Source organism: Physeter macrocephalus, chromosome 7 (assembly GCF_002837175.3).
Source record: "Physeter macrocephalus isolate SW-GA chromosome 7, ASM283717v5, whole genome shotgun sequence".
Classification (NCBI taxonomy): domain Eukaryota; kingdom Metazoa; phylum Chordata; class Mammalia; order Artiodactyla; family Physeteridae; genus Physeter; species Physeter macrocephalus.
The window spans coordinates 59,051,341-59,077,562 of record NC_041220.1 but is presented as its reverse complement, the minus strand read 5'-3'; the positions used below and the strand labels follow the sequence as shown (position 1 = coordinate 59,077,562).

At 38.1% G+C, this 26,222-nt stretch overlaps 1 protein-coding gene across 1 annotated transcript in view; it reads left to right on the top strand.

The window, feature by feature from the left end:
- Positions 1–21,361, top strand: part of CPE (carboxypeptidase E) — a 114,888-nt gene extending 93,527 nt beyond the window's left edge. The window contains exons 4-9 of the mRNA XM_055086006.1: positions 3,922–4,043; positions 5,250–5,428; positions 11,436–11,575; positions 15,947–16,046; positions 18,608–18,726; positions 20,328–21,361. Coding sequence (XP_054941981.1) covers positions 3,922–4,043; positions 5,250–5,428; positions 11,436–11,575; positions 15,947–16,046; positions 18,608–18,726; positions 20,328–20,426 — 759 coding nt within the window. The 3' untranslated portion in view covers positions 20,427–21,361. The remainder of the gene's footprint in view (positions 1–3,921; positions 4,044–5,249; positions 5,429–11,435; positions 11,576–15,946; positions 16,047–18,607; positions 18,727–20,327) is intronic.
- The last annotated feature ends 4,861 nt before the right edge of the window (positions 21,362–26,222 follow it).

The window sequence follows — 26,222 nt, the reverse complement described above, 5'->3', positions numbered from 1 at the left end:
GATCCCACATGCCGCGGAGCGGCTGGGCCCATGAGCCACGGCCGCTGAGCCTGCGCGTCCGGAGCCTGTGCTCCGGAATGGGAGAGGCCACAGCAGTGAGAGGCCCGCGTACCGCAAAAAAAAAAAAAAAAAAAAAAAAAAAATTAATATTTTATTATAAACAAAAAGATAAAGCAAATATAAATAAGCAGAAAAATAACCCATTACCCAGCATTCTTAAAGGACCACCATTCACATTTTGTTATGTGTCCTTCAAAATTATTTCTTACACATGAATCAACATATAAATATAAGGAAACATGCCATTTTGAACCCTTTCAGGTGAATAATAAATACAAGAGTACAGTCTGCCGCAGAATGGCGTTGCCTCCTGAGCTCACACTCAAACCTGTCCTTCGCTTCAGGGAGTATTTGCTTGCTTCCCTATCCAAATCTACCTTATTTTTCCCCCGAGACATTGTGAAGTTCCACCTCCTTCCCGAAATCCTCAGTGATTCTCCAAACCACAGAGATTTCTGTCTCGTCTGAACTCAGTGACGTATTTGTCAGAGCCAATCACTGGGTTTTGAATAAATAGGGAAAGTGGGGCAGATGTACAAACAAGAGTACTGACAAGAAATTCAGCAGTAAAAGAAAAACTTATGAACAGAATATTATAGAAGAATGTGTGATTAACCCATATCATATAATATGCCCTTCTTGCGCGATCGAGCCTAATAAACCATAAATTCGTTGCAAAAAACATAAACGTTATAGATTTTTTGATTAAATTGTCCTATATTAGTTATTTTAAAGTTGATTTAAAGTAAAATTTAAACTGGATTTGATTTAAATTAATTTAAACTTTAGAAACAAATTTATGTGTGTATAAGAATTTAGTTTATGATAAGGGAGTGTTTCAGATTATTATGGAAAGAATAGATTATTCAATAAATGGAATTGAGACAAATCCATCTCACAAATATTAGCATAGATCAAAATAAAATCTAGATGTATTATGACTTAAATATAAAAAGTATGAACCTAGTAAAAGAAAACTTTGGTAAATTTGTCATTTTTGGAGTGGGATAGAACTTTCTAAATCCCAGTATAGAAAACTGGCATATGGTGGCCACTTAATAGTTATTGAATAAAGGAATGAAATATAAAAGCAAAGGACAAGACCATAAAAAAAGATCAGTAGATTTGACAACATAAATATCTTAATGTTGTATATTTTAATTATTATTATTCTTTAATTTGAAAGGCAAATAAGAAACTTGGAAAATATCTATAATATGTAGTAGATAGAGGGTTAATATTATTTTTAATAAATAAACTTTTGCAAATTAATAAGAAAATATACATTTCAATAGAAAAATCAGTTAAACCATGTATAAACATGTCACCAAAGAATAAACCTAAATGGTCACTAAACATATAAAAAACTGCTCTAGTTTTATTAATCAAAGAATGAAAATTTAAAAAATTCTATTTGTCATGCATCAAAGTGACAGACTTAAAAAACACATATCCCATGTTTGTAAGAGTAATTACAAATGACAGGTTTATTATACTGTTGCTGGGTATATTGTTGTATCTTTCAGGGGTGCAGTCTGGAATACATTTAAAAATTTTTTCTAAATGTGCTTAGTTTTTGGTCAATTCTTTCCATTTCTAGGGAAATTTCCCTTAAAAAAATATGGATCTGCACAAAGAGTGCAGCTACAAGTGTGTTCACAGCATTTTTTTTCATAGTAAACAAGTCAATACCCAGTAATTGGCGATCCACCCCTCACAGCTTTATTGAAGTATAATTGACACATAAAAATTGTATAGATTTAAGATGTACAATGTGATGATTTGGTATACGTATATGCTGTGAAATGGTCACCACAATCAAGCTAATTAACACATCCATCACCTCACATAGTTATCTTTGTTTTTTTTTCTTTTGTGGTGAGAACTCTTGTGACCTACTCTCTTAGCAAATTTCAAGTACACAATACAGTATTATTAAGTCATCTGGGGATACATTAGATTCCCAGAGCTAATTCATTCTGTAACTGAAAGTTTGTACCCTTTGACCAACATCTTCCTATTTCCTCCTCCTCTTCTACCAAGTGGAGATCCCTAGTGCTCATGTGGTAGCTCTGAGCCAGACTGCTGGGTTTGAGTCCAGTCCTATCACTCCCAACGAGGTGGCCTCATGCTATTCCCCGACTTCTCTGTGTCTCACTTTACGCATCAGTAAAATGGGGGTATGTGCAGTCCCTATCTCATCGGGTGGATGTGAAAATTCAGTGTGTCACACAGAAAGTGTTTAATAAGTATTAGCTGTTATTCCATGTTTAAGAATATGTCCATACATTGGATACTACTCAGCCATTAAAATAATAATTCAGGATATTCAGTGACACGAAAAAGTGTTATCTGTTGAACAAAATAGGTGGCATACAAAATGGTATATAAATGTTATTAATTTCCTTTGTGTTTATCTCCTCTACATTTTTTACAATGAATTTTTTTTTTTTTTTTTTTGTGGTACGCGGGCTTCTCACTGTTGTGGCCTCTCCCGTTGCGGAGCACAGACTCCGGACGCGCAGGCTCAGCGGCCATGGCTCACGGGCCCAGCCGCTCCACGGCATGTGGGATCTTCCTGGACCGGGGCACGAACCCGTGTCCCCTGCATCTGCAGGCGGATTCTCAACCACTGTGCCAACAGGGAAGCCCTGAACATATTTTTTTATAGTGAGAATAAGATAAACCAAACAAATAATAAAGACAATGTCCTATTCTAAATCACAATCACACTTTTCCACAATTAGGAGTAGCCTACATGAAAAATAGGATAGTTTTGATACATTAAAGCTGACATACTGAAAATAATGTGGGATTTATAGTTTATATACTGGATTTGAATCTTAAATGTCTGAACTTTGACACGTCATTAACACTCCCAACTCTCAGATTCTCCCCTGCAAAACAGGGATGGATATCCCCTATCAAATGGGGGTGTTGTGAAGCTCAATAAAATAGTGTATGTGAGAGCTATTCATAAACTGAACAGAGACATACAAATACAAGATCTAATTATAACCATCAAAACTTACTGATGCTTTTAGTTATTCTGTCCCAAAGAACAATATGAATCACATCTCCAGTTAAAAGCTTTTTTTTTTCTTTAAATCAGAGAGGTACTTGGTAGTTTGAGAATCTTCCTAGTTGCTATTAAAAACTCATCACATAAAAGTATCAAGCTTTTGGCTCAGTTTAATTCTTTGGTATAAATTTCTTTCCTCCTTTGTTTTGCCTCCAAGGTATGAGGGGCTGTGAGTCATTCAAAAGACAAAATGAATTCCTGAAACTTTTGCCTTTGTTTTAAAATTTAAGATGATCATCCCAAAGTAAACTATTTGATGGTGAAATCTGGCAGAGACCCAGTTTAATTTTTTTCTTAGGAAAAATGTTTAAAGTAGTTGAAGGGAATTGGAAAAATAGTAAGCAAAAATTGGAAGGAAAATCTACCATATGTTTCTTCAGTTGCACCACCACAGAGAAAGAACCCTGTTCTGCGGCTCAGCTATCTTCTTTCCTCCTTGTCTTATCCTTAGTTATTATTAACAAAGATCAGATGGAGTTGTTCCCAAATTTGTAAGTGATTTGTATGCTGTTTTTCAAGTTACAAAGAAAGAAAAGCTGGCAGCTTTTAAGTAGAACTTTCAAGGAAATCGAAATATTTTTTATAAGTCTGAGAAAGATAGAGATGGGGAATGCTGCTCCTTTCTTTTTTCCTACAAAAACAATCACAGAGTACTTGGACTATGACCAGCTTTCAGTTGTTGTTTTTGGTTTTTACCTTTTCTGTGTCTTTTCTGTCAAGTGATCCCACCAGTGACTGCCACATTTTAGAATCCTTTTAATCTCTAATTTTTAATACAGCTTGCTCCTGAGACCAAGGCTGTCATTCATTGGATTATGGATATTCCTTTTGTGCTTTCGGCCAATCTTCACGGAGGAGACCTTGTGGCTAATTACCCATATGATGAGACGCGGAGCGGTAGGTGTCCTTCCTGCTTCTCTAATTGGTTCAAGGTTTACAATTCGTTTACAAGAGTTTACTGGATGATTTCTATAGTATTCTTTAAAGGGACTGGTCATTCAGTGATTTTGCCTGTAGAAATATATCTACTGAACTGGAATATCCCCTGTTTCATGTGGTATTGGTATATATATCTGGCAGAAAGAGACTATAAATTTAAAAAAAAGTTTAGGTGAAGAGAAACATGATCTTGACTGAATACTTAGAGAAGAGAAAGGGAGAAAACAGAAGTCATGAACTTGGGTCACTCTTGGACTCTGGTAAAATGGAGGAATAATGGAATTTATGTAGGTTTATGTACAAGATAGCTTAAAAATGGAGGCAGCCTTTTGGCTCTCCATCAGGGCCCATATACATCTCTGCATGTGTCTTTTTGTGCGCTCACACTTCTGCATTTGGAACTGTTTCTTGGTGGTGTCAGGGAGGGTAAGTGATGCTTTGGTCTCCTTTAACTAGTTTTAGTTAAGCTTTAACTAGTTTTAGTTAAGCACAGCAAACTTTAGCCAGATAGATATTATCAGCTTAATTTTTGTTGTTCCAGGAAATTTCCTGCTTTGAATGGATTCTCAGGAGCCTTGAAAAGTTAGATCTTTGTAAACACAGGATAACTGTAGGTATTGGAAACTGAGTTTTGAAGAGTCTTTGGTAAAACATCCTTAAAATTTGGAGATTTTGTGGTTTGTCAATAGCTGGAAATTTAAAGGACTGGCATAGTTGATAATACTGAATAAGAATACCGTGTACTAAAATAGATATTATTTATTTCAGTAATACACATAGGAGATTTTTTAAAACTGTAAATTTAGATACTGAAAAATATGTGTGAGAGCGCTTCATAGTGCCTGTGGAGTTAACAATGGAAATCTCCTTGCTGTCTTCCCAAGTCCAATTTACTATGAACTTGTCACCTTTTCTTGTGACGCTTTCAATTAATAAGCAGAATGTACATTCTACCCAGTTTCTGCTTTGTGGTATTAGGAGTGGACGTTATACAACCTAAAAGCTAAGGTGTAATTGTTGAGTACGTAAACCTTCACTCCTTTCCCATTGTGATGTAGCTAAAAAATACATCAACAAGAGATAAACACCAAATCACTCTTCAGAAAACACGCAGTGCTCCTCAGCCTGTGTCAGTTTCTTTAGTCTTGTGGGTTTATTTTCCAGGTAGTGCTCATGAATACAGCTCCTGCCCAGATGATGACATCTTCCAAAGCTTGGCTCGGGCGTACTCGTCCTTCAACCCCCCCATGTCGGACCCGGGTCGGCCCCCGTGTCGCAAGAATGATGATGACAGCAGCTTCGTAGAAGGAACGACCAACGGCGCAGCGTGGTACAGCGTGCCTGGAGGTGAGTTTCCCTTTCGCTCTTTATGTGATTAGTGGCTTTTAAAAAATAATTACTGTTTACATTTAGGGAAACTTCAGTCTTCAGTCATTAAGAAATAGACTGAACCTATAGTTCATCCATTAAAATTAGTCCGCTTTCTGCATGAATGATTGCTATGTTTAGTTTTTTGTTGATTTTTAAGAATCAAGATGCTAATTGAAGAGCTGTAGTAAATGAACTGAAGACATCCACTGGGAAAATATAGATTGAATATTGTTAATTACCCTACTTTTCAAATTCTGGCCTTAGGGAATAAGATACCATCCCAGTTATATGTTAGTCATGCTTTGAATGTAGGTAAATGTATATTTTAGAGGGCTGGCTTTGGCCTTTAGTATATCTTGGTCCACATACCGTTTGTTTTTATTTAAAAAATTTCACTTCATGTGGAATGTTTATTTTGTATTCACTGCTGCAGTAAACACTATTATTAGATCAGGAAGCACTTCACCTTTCATTGGGTCTGAAAAGGGAAAAGCCCACCTCAGCACAGCTGGAGGAAGCATTTCTAGACACCAAGGCAGCTCATGTGGCAATCTGTTTTAGCATGGACTTTGAAGAGCTCTCATTTTTCGGGCTACCTGGATCACTCATAGTTGTGTAATATTGCCTCTACCAAGGATGAAGAGTGAAATTGAAAGATACTGATTTTTTTTTCCTCTGCCTAAGAACAATTTTCTGTGGACTACCTGGAAGTGAAAAGAGAATTTAGGACAGTAGCAGCAGTGGCTAATTATAGAATTTTGGTTTGTTTAATATGCTTTTTTTTTTTTTTTGGTTGAATTATGCCCTGAGAAAAATATTCTTCCAGATTTTTTCTTTCTGATATTTGTTTACTCTGTTTTTTTTAAAAAATTGAGGTATAGCTGATGTACAATATTATATGTTACAGGTGTACAATGTAGTGATTCACAGTTTTTAAAGGTTGTACTCTATTTATAGTTATTATAAAGTATTAGCTGTATTCCCTGTGCTATACAATATATCCTTGTAGCTTATTTTATATATAGTAATTGTACCTCTTAATCAGCTACCCCTATCTTGCCGCCCGCTTCCCTCTCCCCACTGGTAACCACTAATTTGTTCTCTATATCTGTGAGTCTGTTTTGTTGTTGTTGTTATATTCACAGCTTTATTTTTTAGATTCCACATATAAGATATCATACAGTATTTATCTTTCTCTGTGTGACTTATTTCACTGAGCATAATACCCTCCAACTCCATCCATGTTGCTGTAAATGGCAAAATTTCATTCTGTTCTTTGGCTAAGTAGTATTCCATTGTGTAAAAATATACCACATCTTCATCCATTGATCTGTTGATGGACACTTAGGTTGCTTCCGTATCTTGTCAATTGTAAATAATGCTGCTATGAACATTGGGGTGCATGTAACTTTTTGAATTAGTGTTTTTGTGTTTTTCGGATATATACTCAGGAGTGGAATTGCTGGGCTATATAGTAGTTCTATTTTTAGTTTTTTCAGAAACCTTCAAAATGTTTTTTGCAGTGGCTGCACCAATTTAAATTCCCAACAACAGTGTTGGAGGGTTCCTTTTTCTCTGCATCGTTGTCAACATTTGTTATTTGTGTTATTTTTGATGATAGCCATTCTGACAGGTGTGAAGTCATATCTCAGTTTGGTTTTGATTTGCATTTCTCTGATGACTAATGATGTTGAGCATCTTTTCATGTGCCTGTAGGCCACCTGTGTGTCTTCTTTGGAAAAATGTCTATTCAGTTCTTCTGCCCATTATTTAATCAGGTTGTTTGGTTTTTTTGATGTTGAGTTGTATAAGTTCTTTATGTATTTTGGATATTAACTCCTTATGCAATATATGATTTACAAATACTTTCTCCCATTCCTTAAGTTGCCTTTTCATTTTGTTGACTGTATCCTTTGCTTTGCAGAAGCTTTCAGTTTGATGCAGTCCCACTTATTAATTTTTGCTTTTGTTGCTTGTGCTTTTGGTGTCATACCCAAAAAACTTTACTAAGACCAGTATTGGGAGCTTTTTCTCTGTTTTCTTCTAGGAGCTTTACAGTTCAGGTCTTGCATTTAAGCCTTTAATCCATTTTGAATTAATATTGATGTATAGCATAAGATAAAAGTCCAATTTCATTCTTTTGCACATGTGTATCCAGTTTTCCCAAAACTTTTTATTAAAGAGACTGTGTCTTATTCCCATTTAGTATTCTTGGCTCTATTGTCAAATATTAGTTGAGTGTATATATCAGGGTTTATTTCTGGGCTCTTGATTCTATTACAGTGGTCCGTGTGTCTGTTTTTATGCCAGTACCATTACTGTTTTCATTATACTAGCTTTGTAGTATAGTTTGAAATCAGGAAGTGTGATGCCTCCAGCTTTGTTCTTCTTTTTCAAGATTGCTTTGGCTAGTCATTGTCTTTTGTAGCTCTATATGAATCTTAGGATTGTTTTTTTTCCCCCATCTCTGTGAAAAATTCCATTGGAATTTTGATAGGGATTGTATTGAATCTATAGATAGCTTTGAGTGGTATGGATGTTTTAACAGTATTAAATTTATGAACATGGGATATCTCTTCATTATCTTTGTATCTTCTTCAATTTTTTTTATCAATGTCTTATAGTTTTCAGTGTACAGCTCTTTCATCTCCTTGGTTAAATTTATTGCTAAGTATTTTATTGTTTTTGATGCTATTGTAAATGAGATTGATTTCTTTATATGTTTTTTGGATAGTTTGTTGTTAACATATAGAAATGCAACTTGCTTTGTATGGTGATTTGGTATCCTGCAACTTTTATGAATTATTTTATTAGTCCCAACAGTTTTTTTTTTTCCTTTGTGTGTGTGTGTTTGTGGAGTCTCTAGGGTTTTCTATACATAAGGTCATATCATTACAGACAGAGATAATTTTACTTCTTCCTTTCCAACTTGGATGTCTTTTATTTATTTTTCTTGCCTCATTTCTCTGGCTAGAACTTCTAGCACTATGTTGAATAGGAATGGTGAGAGTAGGCACCCTTGTCTTGTTCTTGATCTTAGAGGAAAAGCTTTAAATCTTTCACCATTGAGTATGATGTTAGCTGTGGTGTTGTCATATGTGGACTTTTATTATGTTAAGATATGTTCCTTTTATACCCAATCTGTTGAGGGTTTTTATCATGAAAAAATGCTGAATGTTTTCAAATGCTTTTTCTGCATATTTTGAGATGATGATATCATTTTTATCTTTCATTCTATTAATGCAGTGTATTACATTTGTTGATTTGTGTATGTTGAGCCATCCTTGCATCCTAGGGATAAATTTCACTTGATCGTGGTGTATGACTTTTTTTTATGTACTGTTGAATTCAGTTTGCTAGTGTTTTGTTGAGAAATTTTGCATCTGTATTCAACATGATAATTAGCCTGTAATTTCTTTTCCTGTAGTGTCGTTATCTGGCTTTGGAATCAGCATAATGCTGGACTTGTAAAAAAGAGTTTGGGAGTGTTCCCTCCTCTTCAGTTTTTTGGAAGAGTTTGATAAGGATTGGTGTTAATTCTTCTTTAAATGTTTGGTAGAATTCACCAGTGAAACCATCTGACCCTGGGCTTTTCTTTTTAGGAAGTTTTTGATTACTGATCCAATCTCCTTACCAGTAATTGGTCTGTTTTGATTTTCTGTTTCTTATGGTTCAGTCTGGGTAGGTTGTATGTTTCTGTGAATTTATCCATTTCTTCTAGGTTATCCAGTTGTTGGCTTATAATTGTTCACAGTAGTCTTTTATGATCCTTTGTATTTCTGTGGTATTAGTTGAAATGTCTCCTCTTTATTTTCTGATTTTTTTGAGTCCCCTCTCTTTTTTTTCTTGTTAAGTCTAACTAAAGGTTTGTCTATTTTGTTTATCTTTTCAAAAACCAGCCCTTAGATTTGTTTATCTTTTCTATTGTTTTCCTGGCCTCTATTTCATTTATTTCTGCTTTGATCCTTATTATTTCCTTCCTTCTGCCAACTTTGCGCTTGGTTTGTTCATTTTCTAGTTTTTTGAAGTGTAGGAATAAATTTTTATTTTACATATTTCATTTTTCTTTTAAATGTAGGCATTTATCATAATAAACTTCTTTCTTAGGACTGCTTTTGTTGCATCTCATAAGTTTTGGCAGGTTGTGTTTCTGTTTTCATTTGTTCAAGATATTTTGGCTTCCCTTTGACCCACTCTTTGTTCAAGAGTGTGTTGTTTACTTTTCTACATGTTTGTGAATTTTTCAGTTTTACTCTTGTTATGATTTCTAGTTTTGTACCACTGTGGTTGGAAAAGATACTTGGTATGATTTCAGTCTACTTAAGTCTGCTGAGATTTGTTTTGTGACCTATCATATGATCTACCCTGGAGAATGTTTCATGTATGCTTGAGAAGAATGTTTATTCTGCAGCTGTTGGATGGTATGTTCTGTATGTCTGTTAGGTTCATATGGTATAAACTATACTTCAAGGCCAGTGTTTCCTTACTGATACTCTATCTGGATGATCTGTTTATCCATTGTTGGAAGTGGGGTACTGAAGTCCCCTACTATTATTGTACTATTGTCATTTCTCCCTTCAGACCTGTATTTGCTTAATATATTTAGATGCTCCAATGTTGAGTGTTTATATATTTTTGATAGTTATATCCTTTGACAAATTGACCACTTTATCAAAATATAATGACCTTCTTTGTCTCTTGTTTCAGTTTTTGGCTTAAACTGTATTTTGTCTGAGATAAGTATCGCTACCCCTCCTCTCTTTTGGTTTCCATAAGCATGGAATATATTTTGTCATCCCTTCACTTTGAGCCTACGTGTGTTCTTCAAGCTGAAGTGAGTTTCTTGTAGGCGCCATATAGTTGGGTCTTATTTTTTTATTTATTCAGCTACTCTATGCCTTTTGATTGGAGAATTTAATCTATTTACATTTAAAATATTGATGAGGACTTCCCATTTTATTGTTTTCTGTTTTGCAGTTCCCTTGTTCCTTTCTTCCCCTCTTGCTCTCTTCCTTTGTGAACCGATGATTTTCTGCAATGGTATGCTTTGATTCCTTTCTCTTTAGCTTTTTTTGAATCTACCATAGGTTTTTGCTTTATGGTTACCATGAGGCTTACATAAAACATCTTATAGCATAACAGTCCATTTTAAGCTGTCAACAACCTAACTTTGATTGCAAACAAAAACTTTACCCTTTTACTTCCTTCCCCCCACATTTTATGTTTTGATGTCACAATTTACATCTTACCATTTTGTGTATCTATGAACAAATTATTGTAGCTATTGTTATTTTTAATATTTTTAAACCTTTATACTAGAGTTAAGTGATTAATACACTACCATATTAAAGTATCAGAATATTCTGAATCTGACTATATACTTACCTTTACCAGTGTGTTGTATATTTTTATATGTTTGCATATCACTAAATTAGGTCTCTTTGGCACTGAACTGTGCCACCTTAGAGAAGGGGGTGATGCAGGTAAAGTGAAACTGTTCCTCTTACTCTCTTCAATGTGTCCAAGCTTGGATTTTTTTTTTCTCCAATGGTGTGCTTTAACTTTTCCATTAGATTCCTGAACTTCCACAAAGGCACTCTATTCATGGGTAATTGTCAAAATTGGTGTTCTTTGGGGAGGGAAGACAGTAGAAAACTCCTGTTTCACCATTTTGATGACGTCACTCTCAGTCTTCAAAGCTGATTCCAGCATTGTGGAATGTGGCTGATACTTGTTGCTTTAGCGCTGTAAAACAGCAATGCGTTACACCAAATGACTGCTTAAGAACCTGAGAGAGTTTGTGCTTGTGAGGTGGTAACTATTTCCCAAGTATGTTGTTCCATCGCTTATGGTAGGTGATTTCACTTGTGATTTCCCACAGTCTCCCCAAGATGCACTGGTGGGCCCTCAGCAGAGCAGTCTGTGTAGGGTTTTAGTCACCACATGCATATTTTGACTTTTCATTTGTTTTTTTTTTTGGCAGGAATGCAAGATTTCAATTACCTCAGCAGCAACTGCTTTGAGATTACCGTGGAGCTTAGCTGTGAAAAGTTTCCACCTGAAGAGACTTTGAAGAGCTACTGGGAAGATAACAAAAACTCCCTCATTAGCTACATTCAGCAGGTAAACACAGTCTCTAGCATAAAATGGGAGATTTAAGAACATTTAAACCTGGAGTACAATAGTCTCCTAAGAGGATCCCAGCCTACGGGACTCCATCTGACCCAGAATGAGGATGCTGCGTTTGGAAAATGTGTCAGTAGTGATTCAAATAGGCTTTCATTTGTCATAGGTTTTGTGGTTCATGAATATTCACTGAGAACTGATTAAACTGGAGAGTTGTGGAGAAGTGAGGTGACACCCTACTTTCTTTCATATTGCACTAAGCAAGGGCAATCCTAGGATTCTCCTCCACCCTTATCACTTTGGTTCTGTCAGGCATCTGAGGCAGGACCAGAACTAGAATGAGGTAAGTGAGGCACCTGGGATGCAAATTTAAGGAGCCATTCACTCTCAGGGTCATGCAGGTATAGGATCAGCACCGGGGTGTGAGTATCTCCTTAAATTCTGTGCCCCACATGCCTCACTTGTCTCACCCTAGACTCAGCTGGATCCATTATCATCTTCTACTCCCTCATCATCATCATCCCCGAATTAAAAATGAGGAATCAGAGACACAGAGAAGTTAAAGAGCCAGGATGTCTAGTTCCAGAATCACCATGCCATGTTACCTCTCATGACATAAGCTTAGATCTTTACCAGAGAGTCACTGTACAGAATTTGGGGGAATCTCACAATGTGTCAGAAGAAAATACCTACCTACTCAGACTTAACCCAGGCCAGTGTCCTGATAGCCCTAGCCCTCTGTACCAGGTAGACACTGGCACCAGGGGCACTGCTGGTGGGAAAGACCTAAGGACTCTGTTCTTTGCCTGCAGTACCTTGACAATTTCACATTCCATTCTGTATGCGGCCATTTACACCCAAAGTCAGGGAGAGTGATGTTAGTTTCACATGCTAGCAGGTAGTCCAGGCTAATGTTTAAGCTAATTTAACATAAACAAATGCTGTTTGCATATATAGGTACATATAAACATATACACATGAACCCAGTGCATTAAAAAATGTAAAATCAGCTTAAGAATTCTTTTACACATGTCAAGTATAGATATAATACCTTACCAAAAGGAATTATCATGGAATAGATCCACTGATGACAGACAGTGATTACAAAACACCCATTACACAGGATTTTTTTAATCAGTGGGATCCTGCTGCATGTTAACATAAAAAGGCATTTTTCAACAACACAACTAAGGATAATTAGCCATGTTGACCCTGGAACAGCCTTAGTGGGTACCCCTGTAGAATGTCCTTTGAGGAGAGCTATATTTGGATGGACCATTTAAGAGCAAAATGTAAACGTATAGTTTTAGGCAGAGGAAGTAAGATGGGCCAGTTTGGTGTGTTCTTTCCCTAGGTATCAAAGAATGCCTCCTTAATACAATGCTTTTCATTTTATGTACCTACTTTTTCAACAAAAATTAAGCTATTTTCATGTCCTAGGTACCCTGTGAGGTACTGGGGAGAGTGACTGCCCTCAAGAAGGCTTTGTATTAGTGAGGTTCAAATATCAATACCTAATTACAAGAGAGGATGATAAATGCTAAAATAAAAGAGCAATGGCACTACACAGAGGGGTCTCTAACCCAGTCCTGCCAGTTCAGAAAAGGCTTCTTGGAGTTATGCTATAGGATTCCCTATAGTCCATGTCAATAAGATTATCACCCTGTCAACAATTAAAAAACTAGTTCAGCTGCTACTTAAGTTCTCTCTTAGTTCTTGAGAAAAAAATGCAATATAAAACAAAACCCAAATGTGTGCCATTGGAAAGAGGAGAATGCTTGTCATATTTATGGTGGCAGGTGCATTAATTCATCTAAAAGCTGTTACAGTTTATATAAGAATAAGCTGAAAAGAAGAGGGACCAGGTCATACAGTCCTGTTTTATGCCACTTGGAATGAGAATTTGATCTGTCCACAGATACCTGTGACCCACCCTGGCATGATGACATCAGTGTTATGGTGCAGACTATATAGAAGCAGTAAGAGTGGTATTTGCAGTGAGCTTACATAGCTTGCCTCGAGCACACTCTAGTTTAGGGAAGCAAAGGCTGGTGGAAGATCAGTGAAGACTGCCAGAAGTTCTGTGTTGAAATTTTCTTGACAATGGAACAATATGGTGGTGATTAATAATTGAACACCTGGGCCTAAAATCTAAGTGTGGACTAATTTTACAACTCATGGAAAGTAGGTGATTAGGAGATCCAATTCAGTAATTGGTTGAGAGCAAATCTCTTGCAGAGTTTTAAAGGAATGTTTGCAGGAACTGGAACTGTAAAGTTAATTAGGGTAAATAGTATGCTAAGAAGAGCTCCCACACAATAGCTTTGGAACCATCTAGTTCTCAAAATTTCCAAAGAATTTTTCAAGAATGGTTCATGAGCACCTGCATCAGAATCATCTAGATTCTTGTTAAAAACGAGTTTCTTGTCCCAACACTGAATCACACTCCTAGCAGGGCAGTACCCCAGAGTCTCCATTTCAGCAAGCTCTCTGGGGGGCATTTAAGTATTTGAGGATTTAAGGGCTATTGACATAAACAATTCTAATAACAATGAAGAATATTCTGGACTTTTTTTTTTTTAAGCCTTGGTTGATTGAAATGTCCTGGAATCTGGGGAGAGAGAATTATAGGAAGGACAAGTGTAGTAAAATAGCTTCCCCAGGTATGAGTGAAATTTGAACTTCTGGGATTTCTTTTGCAAAAGTCATAAAGTGACAGTATTTTCTAGTCTGCATTCCTGTGGAGTCGTGACAGCCTATAACACTTCAGTTGAGATTTATTCCTACAGTGGAAAATTTCAAACAGAAATATTGTGCTCCACAATTGGCATATCAGAGATAGACATTTACTTACTTAACTATTTGTTAATCACATACTGTAATTTAAGTCTTGGGTTGCAGAGGCAGAAAAAAGTAAAGTTATGAATATTAATTGGGTATATTTGTGCCTAATGTAGGTGCATTATATGTTTTTGAAATGATTGATTTATTTTCCAAAGATGAGGAAGTTTCAAACTTTCATTTCTTTAAGGTTTATATCAGGATTATAGTGCCTCAAGATGAATAAATTCATCTCCACAATTTTTCTGATCCCAATGACTTTTACTGTGTGAATTTCATTCAGAAAGCTAACTTTTCTTGTTTCCAGTGGCTAAATTTCAGTCTCTTACAATTTTGGTTAGCTAATCCATAGGTAGGTCTTGGGGAAAAGTCTAAGAATGTCTTTTTGTTTAAAAAAAGTGTTTACTCTTTTCTCACTATACTGGGTACCATTAAAATATTATTTATTATTACTGACAGCATGTATAGCTTTTTACCATTGGTAAATTGCCTTTAGAGAAAAGAATTGTGTGTTACTTTTATAGAGTTTCAGAGGTTTTGCTTTTTAAAAAAATAGCAAATGAAAAAAGAATTTGCTGATATCCAGGGCTATCTCTTTGATAAAACATTGTACCATTGCCAAATTTATTCTCCAGTGACAAAGGGACACATGAGACTTATTTTACTTTCTGTAGGGAAATATTCAAATGTCATCAGTAGCAAAAGAAAATTCATTTTCTGGGGCCAGATGAGTGAGGAGCAACTGGAGCACTGGGGACATTCCTTTTGTTAGGTAATCAAGCTTAATAGATTATCATTTGATATTTCAGAAGCAGTACCTTCTCAGAAGCCTTAAGTGACTCTCCGTCACTTCAAATACATATTGACTTAGTTGAATTATCATTTAAAAATAAAGCTGTTTCTGTAGTTTGCATTGCAGTGGTTAGTTGATGACAGCAACTTAATACACGGGCTTGTCTCAATAAAAACTCTTCCATTTTATTTCTAAACCCAGTTTTCAGTTAGTAAGTTCACTGACCTTTCATGCATTGATTATCAACCAAAATGATATTATTAATGGCTTTAATGCAAAAGTATTCACACTGTATATCCTTTTATCTAGAAGTAAAAAGTATTGAAGGGCTGTAATGTGGTTATCTTTTTAACTGACAGCTGCCATATAAAGTATACGCAAGTGACCAAATTTAAAATAGAGAGAAAGCAATGAAATGTGCTAAGACCAGAACTGTTTTACACATTGACAGACCTTTTTGTTTTGTTTTTGTTTTGGTGGTTTGGAAGGTACTTCAGAGTCTTCTTTGACTCAGAACAAGATATCAGTTTTCACGGGGTTACTTCTCATTTGTCTACTTGTGGAAAAGCAGAGTAAAGAGTACACAGAAAATTCAGTGGCTTTTTTTAGCTTGTTTTGATTCTTAAACAGTGGGGATCTGCAGTATTTTGCTAGAAAATAAGGAGATGTTTGATTGAAGCATGTTTTTAGGTCGTTTCTAATACAGATTTTTTGGTTGTTCTTGACCGTCACAGATACACCGAGGAGTTAAAGGATTTGTCCGAGACCTTCAGGGTAACCCAATTGCCAATGCAACCATCTCCGTAGAAGGAATAGACCATGATGTCACATCTGGTGGGTGTTCTCTGCCGTGATCGGAGGCTCTAGTATTGCACACGAGAGCGTGGTTACTTCTTAGCACAGTTATACTTCTTACAGTGTTCTAAGCAAAGCAATTAAATGCGTCATGTCTCTTTACCCCTTCTCTGCCCCCAGCTTTGATCTAGTTAAATTTTTTCTGGGGAGCAGGTCAGGCAATTACTCAGGATGGCTGCTGCGCTTAGAAATTGGGGTGCAGCAGGTGGCGCCCTTTCCTCAGCTGTCTCACCCCAGAGCTGTGAGGCGGGGCCATCTGCGGGAGACTTTGCAGTTGTCGAGACAAAGGAAGATGAACCAGCTGGAATTAAAATCCTGATCTCTCCTAAGAAGAAGTACTAATGAGCTGTTAATTGGTGAACCTCAGGAGGGAGCAGAAGAGTAGGAAGGACAGTAACTGTATTGTGTGTCTAGGATTTCCCATCCATTTCTTCATTTAATCTGTATCATAAATCCAGGTGTATTCAAGGCTGAACAGGATGTTACAGGATTGAGGTTGATGTTAGTTATTTCTAAGTTTAAAGCCCCATTTCCATTTTCCTACTTTGGGGAAAATGATGTATTTTCCTGGCAAACCTACCTACTCCTGTTAATAAATATCTTTCCAGCTCATTTTAGTGTAACTCTCATTTGTTGGGATCTTTTCAACAACAACAATATCTTTTTAGCTATAAACTCTACATGTTTGTAGACCTTAGCACTCATTAACCTTTAGTGCCCAAACATCCTATACCATTACCTGTTTCTTAACCTCCACATTTATAATGTGTTATTTTTTTAATCCTGAATATTTGTTCTCTAAAACTCCATTTATTTATTCACTAAACAATACTTATCAACACCCCATGAAGTGCCAGCCCAGCTTCCAGACCAATATGCCAGAACCTGTGCCAAGTTATTGCTTCCTTCGCAGGGGCTCCTGAAGGACCCAGGCCATGTCCCCTGTGGCCACAAGTAACTGCTTCTGTTAACTCTAGCATAACATACAAACATTATTTTCTCTGCATTCCGATGTGAAAAATTCAGAAAAATCTGGACGTTGGGAATAATTGTAGGTAGAAAGGAATGAAATCTGAGGAGTGGGCTCTGGGACACTGCAGCTTTTCTAGGGCAGGGTGAGGTGATAGGGAGGGATGAGCAATGGGGTCTAAGGTAGAGAGAAAACCCAGTGCCTTGTTCGGGAAGGCTGGAATGTTTCAGGAGAGAGAGAGTGTGAAAAGTGTCAGGAATGAGGCAGCGTGGAGAATCTTGTGGATAAGGCAGAGTGGAGAGTCTTGATGAGTCTATTTCAGTGGACCAGCGGAGCCCGATTGGGGAAGGTCCAAGGAGAGAGGAGGAGACACATTTGAAATGAAGAGTAGACAAGTCTTCCCAGAGATTTTGCTGTAAAGCGAAGAAGATAAATGAGGCACTAGGTGAAAGGAGACGTAGAGTCCAGAGGTAGAATCGAAGAGATGGTGATGGGGGTTTATTTTTTTCTGATGGGTTTCCATATTCACAGTGAAATACAATGTGAAGCATCAACAGAGAGTGAGGGTGAAGAGGATGCTTTACAGGTGTTAGGAAGAGGGAGACTGTCCACTAGGTCCTTGGTATTTCAGAGTATGACCCCTACCAGCAGCTGAATTCAGCATCACCTGGAGCTGGTCAGAAATGCAGAAGCTCAGGCCTCATCCCAGAGCTAGTGAATTAGAATTTGTACTTTACTGTTTCCCAGGTGATTGATGTGCACTAATCTAGGAAACGGGAGAGTGAAAGGGCTTGGGAGGAAGACAGGGCAGGACCAGGGCCTGTGGAAGGCTGGTGTTTGTGGACAGGAGACAGCTCAGCTTGGGTGTGTGTTTTCCCCAGCCCCTCACAGCCACAGGGGCAGGCAGAGAGTAGAGGGGGTGGGTGTTACCCAGCGCTGGTGGTTTGCCAGGCCTATAAGCAGGTGGGAAACAGCACATAGGTTGAAGGATATGTGTGTCGTTGACTGGGGTGCCCAGGAACTTAAGCTGCTCAAGGAGAGGACAGGGTTGTGAGGGGAGGAATGGAAACAGAAATCCTCTGGAGGGCTGATTGAAAATGCAGTTCCTAGAAGGCAGCCAGACCAACTATTCTGAGTCTTTAGAAATCTAAATTTCTAACAAGTCCCTGAGGGTTTCTGACGAGGTGCCTTCAGCCACACTTTCTGAGACACTGACCTAGACTCAGACCGCCGGGTCTTCACGGCCAAATGCTCGGCAAGAATGAAAACATGGTGCCAGATGGTGGGATCCCACGGCCTGGGGACTTGATATATCCGTTAACCTGTGTTACTCCTGACATGATTATGATGATTCATCATATTAGAAGATTTATTAGACAATTTAACATTAATGTCTGTAAAATTGCTGTAAGTAACGATGCCCTCTAGAGAGTGTCATGCTCTTTTTAATGGAATTTCATTAAATTCAGTAAACATCTACTTTAAAAACAGGGAATCAAAGCAGAACTTAGATGGCATAACTATGCATTTCATATATGTGCCTGTAACTTGAAATTTTGTTGCCCTGCAGCAAAGGATGGTGATTACTGGAGATTACTTGTACCTGGAAACTATAAAGTTACAGCCTCAGCACCAGGCTATCTGGCGATAACAAAGAAAGTGGCAGTTCCTTATAGCCCCGCTGTCAGGGTAAGTGATCGTGATAATAGCTAAAATGTATTAAGCACTTACCATGGGTCAGGCATGTTTAAGTGATTATATTTAGCTTTCATAATAATTCTGTGAGATAGAAGCCATTATTATCCTGTTATCCATCTGTTAAAAGATGAGAAAACTGAGGCCTAGCAAAGTTAAGTGACTTGCCCAAGGGCTCAGTGATTGATTTAATACCACTCAGTGTGAAGCTCTATTACCATCTCTCAGTTTTTGAAGAGATCCACCAGAAAATCAAATAAAACCTTCAAAAAATGAAGCTTTTATTTGCTGACCTTGATTTCAATCTCCATAGTATTCTGTTCAGTTTATCTTTTTATCCCTAGCACCTAGTATAATACCTTACTCAATAAGTATTTGGAAAAATAAATTAGGCCTGCAAGGTAAATTTAGTCATTAACTAAACATTTATTAAGCACACACTATGAGCAAGGCCCTCTATGCTAAGAACTATCAAGAATGATACCTATTTAAGTAAATACCATTTATTTTACTAGGAAGGTGATGGAGATAAGACCAAAACTCTTTTAGAGAAGGATTTTACTGTTGTCCTTGTATTACATTACTATGGAATGGCCTACAGAGTTTCCAATTAAAAAGCTTGAAAAGAATTTATTGTGTTTTTGTTTATGTCCCCAAAGTTTGGAGTATAAATGCTTGGTTTTGCAAACTAAATATCCTGAGTTTTTAACTGTTGCTTTGGTTTCGATTGTGTGTATGTATATATTAGGCTGGATATGTATTAAAATCAGGAGGTAAATTTGGGCAAATAAAACCTGGAAAAAAGTAGCTCCAGAGCCAGGTTGTAAAAGGTTCAACTATTTTGACCCTCAGCCTTTCTAGCCCATGTGAGTTCAAGGAGGTATTGAGTAGTCACTTTCTTAAATAACCACAGGCTCAAGTGGCCAGATCAAAGAACTCTTAGATCCATGTGGAATGGGGCATGGCTATCTCCTGGGCCTGGGGAGGACTGGGGTTTGGAGCTGCATATTTTGGATAGTCCTTTGTGCAGAAGTGTATGAATTCTCCATAGACCTGATGAGGATGCCCAGTTCATAGGAGAGTTGAGTTCCTGGACTACTGGCCTTCGTGGTGGTTTGGAGATGTGTGTATTTCCATCAGTTTCTTTAGCAGATTCGAGGTTCTAGAAAGCAGAACCCTGTGGTTTGGAACACCAGGACACCAAACTGCATTCTCCCATATTCCCCCAGCTTTTAGGAGAAAATTCAAGGTTGGCAGGAGAAGCTCACTGAATAGTCAAAGGCAGAAAACTAATTATAAGTTACGTCTTTTTATGGGGGAAAAACTGCCTTTAAACAATCTGCCTCTAAATAATCTGCTTTCCAATAATTCTAGAAAGCTATTAGATCGAAGTACATTTGAAACATAATGGCTTTTGATATTTTTCTTCCCTAAAAGTATCTTGTTGCTTATCATGAGAGTTTTTTTAGGATATACTTTAATTCAGGTGGCTGGATTGAGCTTATTTTAATAAACTCTACACCTGCTGTTCTTTTCTCAGTTTTTAAAAGTACGTAATCAGTTTGATAACAATATATCCTTATTTTCTCCTTTAGGTTGATTTTGAACTGGAGTCATTTTCTGAAAGGAAAGAAGAAGAGAAGGAAGAATTAATGGAATGGTGGAAGATGATGTCAGAAACTTTAAATTTTTAAAAAGCCTCTAATTAACTGCTTTTAATCTATATAATGTAGTATGATGTAATATGGCCATTTTCTTTTAGATTTTGTGCAGTTGATATTTAACTTTGATTTATTTTTTAATCATTTAAATATTAATAGGAATTACTTAAAATAGACTCAAGTAAAAATATAAGAACTTGGTCTACAATGTTCATTTTCCTACATATAAGACACAGAGGACCATAGAAGAGATTTAAGTGATTTTGCCATTTTAGGTGTAGATGCAATAGTCCATGTGTTATTTGCAATACAGAACTTTTTGAGTAATTCTAGCTTTTAAAAGTTAGTGAGTCCTTTTAATGTAATCGGTGACAGTGTCACATAATGAATGCCATCGGAAAGGTCAACAGCTATAGCTTGAGTTGTGAGCACTCTACTGCAAGACTTAAACAGACCTGTGTAAATTGTCATTTGTCTCTTGTGCTGACTAGCTATATAAGCATGATATTGTTAATGCATTCTTGATGGGAAGAAAATGTAAACGTTTAGCAAGAGGTTTTATGAAAGGAATGGAAATTGACTTCTTGCTTGTACATATCGGGGCAATCCTGTTATATTATTCAGCTGGCTAACACTACTTCACAGTGTAGGGTTTCTCTTGGTTGTCAGTTGTCCCAGAATTGCATTCTGAATGAATAAAGATTAAAAAATCCCTATGATCTATATTTTAATTCTCTATGATTTTTGGTCTAGAGTTGTGGTCTTGTGATAAAAAACATATGTATTCCCTTGAGAGTGGCCTCTCATTGGTTCATCCTGTATATTTTTAAATTTATTAAGTGACTGTGGTATGCCAAGCACAGTGCAAGCTCTGTGTATATTATTTTGGTGGACAAAAGGTTCTGATTCCATGGATCTTATGGACCAGTTGTGGACATAGACTTTAAATAAATATACACACAAATGAATATGTAATTAAGCATTGTGATGAGTAAAGTGACAGGAAGGACTAGTGTGTGGAGAAAGAGAATGTCAGCACAACTTAATTTAGAGTGGATGAGGGGATTCAGGGATGGCCTCTCAATGCATGTAAGCCCAGACCTAGGCTGTGCGTAGGTGTGAGCAATGCAGAGTTACTGAGTGTAGGGGTGCATGTGTGTGTGCATGGTGGTGGTGGTATGGTTGAGCAGTGCTCCAGGTACAGGTTTTTGATTAAATAGTGCTGACCATTGTAATAATAGACTCCCAAATACATACTGGCTTAAACACAATAGAAGTGTATTTCTTAACTCAGGTACCTGTACTGGGCAGAAGACAGAAAGAAGAGATAGCTTTTCTCCACCCAGTCATTCTGGGTCTCATTCTGACAGATGATCTTCCATCTTCTACATGTGGCTGCCAGAGTTGCCTGGTGGTCATCTCCATTACAGCCAATGGGAAAGGGGAAAGAGCACGGAGGAGCATGTGGGGGATGTCTGTATGGGCCAGGCCTGGAAGAGGTATACGTGACTTATGATCACATCATATTGTCTAGAATTGTATCCTCTGGCTATAATGACTGCAAAGGAGTCTGGGAAATGTAGTCTAGCAGCACACCTAGGTAGGTGAAGAGAATATGATCTTTGGTGAGCATCTAACAGCCTCTGCCAGATAGAAGGAAGAGTAGGTGAAGATGCATTAGGGTAGGAAAGAACATGGCTTGCTGGAGGACTAGAAAAAGGACAGAATGACTGGAGCAGAGATGTGGGAGGTGGGAAGTAAAGGCCAGGAAAGTTGACAGGTACAAAATCATGCAGGACATTATGGACCAGAATTGAGGTTATGGGATTCTGTTTTTAGAATCACTGAATGGTCTTAAGCTAGGAAAGGACATGATCTAATTTAAGTTTTAAAGGTCATTCTTGCCGCTGTGTCCAGAGTAGAAGCAAGAGTAGAGACTAGTCAGGGCCCAGAATAGTGGCGACTTGGATCAGGTTGTGGCAGTAGAGATGAGAAGATGTGCGTGGTTTGTGATGTATTTCAGAGGTGGAATTGACAGGCCTTGGTGAGACATTGGATGTGGGTGATGAGGAGGCAGGTGTCACAGATGACATCATGTTTCTAACTTGACCAAATGGGTACATGGCATGTGGCATATTGGAGAAGCACCAGATTGCAAAGGTGAGAAGAAAAAATTTCAGTATAGGAAATGTTAAGCTTGAGATGCCTATGCTTGTGATATATACAAATGGAGGTGTTGCGTGTATGGCTGCATAGTCTATGTGTGAAGCTCCAAAAGAGGCCTGGGATTGGAAATAGAGATTTGACAGTAGTTGACATATAAATAAGGTGCTATATTATTTAATTATCCAAACCAGGGCAGTTTTGAGAATGAAAGGGGCACAACTAATTTTGCCAGGACGGCAAGTACAATTCAGAACTGCCAGGGGCAACTTGGGAGTAGGCTTACCTACCTGTAGATGGTATTTAAAGTCATGAGAATGTATAAGATCCTCTAGGAAGAGCCCATAGAGTTAGAAGGAAAATAGGATCCGGACTGATCTCTGAGGAACTTCAGAATTCTGCTCCCTGTGGTTCATGTCAGACAGGATAAGCTAGGCTATGCTGCAGTAAGAAGCAAAACCCTAAATCTTAGTGGTTTAACTTAGTAATTTCATGAAATGCCTGTAGGTCCCTGTAACTCTCCAGGAAAGTTGTCCTGCAGCATGTAGTGACGCACCAGGAATATTTCAGGCTCTGCTGTCTCAACATAAAGTTTCCTTAGTCTCTTGTCTTGGACACAGGGACAGATAACCTGGAGTCACTTCCGTCCACAGCTTATTGACAAGACCTCGGCACTTAGCCTCGTTGAACCAGAGCATTTGGTGAGCAACACTGTCACCACCTTAGTCTTTCCTTCTGGCCACCAACATACCTTCGCTCTTCTTTTTCCAAATATAGATTTCACCTAGCTCCTCCACAGGGGAGGCAGCTTAAAGTCACAGTAAATCAAGGCTTTGAGCTTCAGGTTTGGGATTTTTGAGGAGTCCCATGATAGCCTCTGTATGAGGTCTGCATATGGTCACTCTTACTCCAGAAACTTGTGAACTAAAAAGAGAGGTTCTATGCATCCCTCACACCCAACATACAGTGACAGAACAGAGTCAACACTCCATTCAGAATGGTGAGGAGTAAGAGGTGCCCAGCATTCACTGATCTGCAGCAATTCTGAAATCTTGCTGAACAGATATTTTATAGGCCTCCTCTTCAGGGGATGAAGAACGTTCCTGGATTCAGAATTGATTCTACGCTCTGGGAAGCACTTCCTTCCTCATTGTTCCCCATGGCCATGGCCTTGCCTTCTTGAACGTCTCTCTCATTCACTCAAGACCTAGGTTGACAGAGGCCCCAGGTCACTGCAGCAGAGGGTAAGAGAGACCCAAGAACCAAGAACAGACTTGCCTTAGGCTGCAGGTGACACGTCAGCCCTGCTTACGATTCACTGGGCAGGACTAGTCACGTGGCCTTGCCTAACTGAACAGGATGCAGGAAATACTGGGGGGCAAGTAGAATGTTGGCCTCTGCCACAGGGCCATGCAGACAAATCCACCACTCATTTAGCAGTTGGAAGGAAGGTGTTAATTTCACATAGTCCTACCCTTACAGCAATTTGTGATTATGATACAGGGTTTCAAAGGTCCGAACTATCCTGGTCATGGTCTCAACATGCTCAGATTTTATCTGATGAGGAGTCTAGAATTGAGTGTTGTTGAGAAGGACTCTCCTTTCATTTGGTTAACGTTTCTATGTTGAAGGACCCCTACTGGAAAGAGACTCTTGGCCTCTAGTCCATCCCTCACTCACTCTTTCCTACAGAGAAGCCAGCCACTCACTTGTTAGGTGATGACTGGTAAGCTAATTGGGTGGAACAAATCTATTAATATAAAAGGACAGTAATCTTCCCTTACCCTCCCTCCCCTGCCCCAGGCAGAGGCAGCTCCAGACTCTCCCCCAGGCACTGAGGGAGGCTTTGTGTGTGTGCGCTGGGATGCAGCAAGGGCTTGTAGGAGTACAGTATTAATAGGCTCTTTTGTCCACAGATCTAAGGTCACTTTATCCAATCAGTTTATCAGTAATAAAGCTGACAGTTTAACCTGTTGGTCTCCTGTGTCTTATTTTTGGGCTGGTTCTGAACTCAGGAATAGAAGAATCCCTAAAACCTTTAAGAGATATAAATAATATGTTAGGTGTAGTACTTTTTTTTTTTTTTTTTTTCAAAAGTGAAATGAGACCAGCACCTCTTGCATTCTGAATACTGTACTTCTCTTATCTCTAGGATGATACTTACCTTTTTTGGAGGTTTTGTTGCATTGTTGCCTCACATAAACTTAGCATAAATGTAAACTCTGAACTAAGGTTTTTGATTTGGTTTGAAACTACAGGTTAGAGCAGACAAGAACATGGGGGATATGAGAGCTGAGCGTTAAACAGATCGGACTGTGAACAACAAGACCAAATTTTTTTAGGTAATGAAAATCATCAGAAAGGGAGAGGACTGAGCAGTTGATTTTAATGAAATAATGAACATATTTGAACTTTTTTTTCCCCTCATTGACAAAATCAGACATGTCTATGGAAGGAATAGCTAATCTCAACTCACATTTTTTTTTTTTTTTTTTTTTTTTTTTGGCGGTAAGCGGGCCTCTCACTGTTGTGGCCTCTCCCATTGCGGAGCACAGGCTCCGGACTCGCAGGCTCAGCGGCCATGGCTCACGGGCCCAGCTGCTCCGCGGCATGTGGGATCTTCCTGGACCGGGGCACGAACCCGTGTCCCCTGCATCAGCAGGCGGACTCTCAACCACGGCGCCACCAGGGAAGCCCGCAACTCACATTCTGATTTTCAATTCTTCACATAAACAGAGATAAACTTGTGGAAGGGGAACTATGAACTTCGATATTCATATTTTATTTATACAACCTCTGAAATCTTTCAACAATTTGGTGTTGTGGGAGAGTAAAAACCCATCATTTGTTCCAACATACGACTCAACTTGTCTTTTCAAAATTCTCACAAGGATTGTCTTCTGTGGTCGGGATTGGATGGCATTTGGGGTGTCTGCCTCAGGAAAGTCTGACAGAATAATGCTGACTTTCAGGTCTCACATTATGTCTGCACTACTTCCTGCTTTTGCTGTTCTTAGGTAAATATCATTCTAGGTAGTTATGAATGTTCTGATTCTTTATCCTTTATTTCTTTCTACTAGACAACCAACTCAGTTATAACTTGAGTTTGTAGTGTAGTGTAGTACATACCTTTAGTTTCATGTGATTAATTTAAATCATTGCAAATTCCCTGAGAATCAGTGTTTTTAAAAACAGAGAAAAACTTAGTTGGGTTAAGGGTCCTCAGTGCAACCCAGGCAGATAGTTGAAATAGTCTGCAATGGCTGAGAAAAGAAAAATCAGCTTGATGAAGCTTCCAGGAAATGTTTATGATGCCAGGGGCCACAAGGCTGGTTTTGTATTGCTTTACTTTTCTCTGCCTCTTCTAGTTTTTAAACTGTCTTAGCTCTTTTTCCCCTTTCCCTTCCTTTTCCTTTCTCCATTCTTCTCTTTTGATGTTTCATTCATCAGTTACCAAATGCTTATCCTGTGATCTCTCCCAGAGAGCCAAATAGCACATCTCCGTGGTCCACGGCCATGGCCATGGTCATCGTAGTCATCATCATTACATCCGTAGCGTCCTCACCACTACTGAGCATGTGTTTGTGCCACACTCTGTGCCAGGCATTTTGAAATGCCATATATATATATATATATATATATATATATATATTTTTTTTTTTTTTT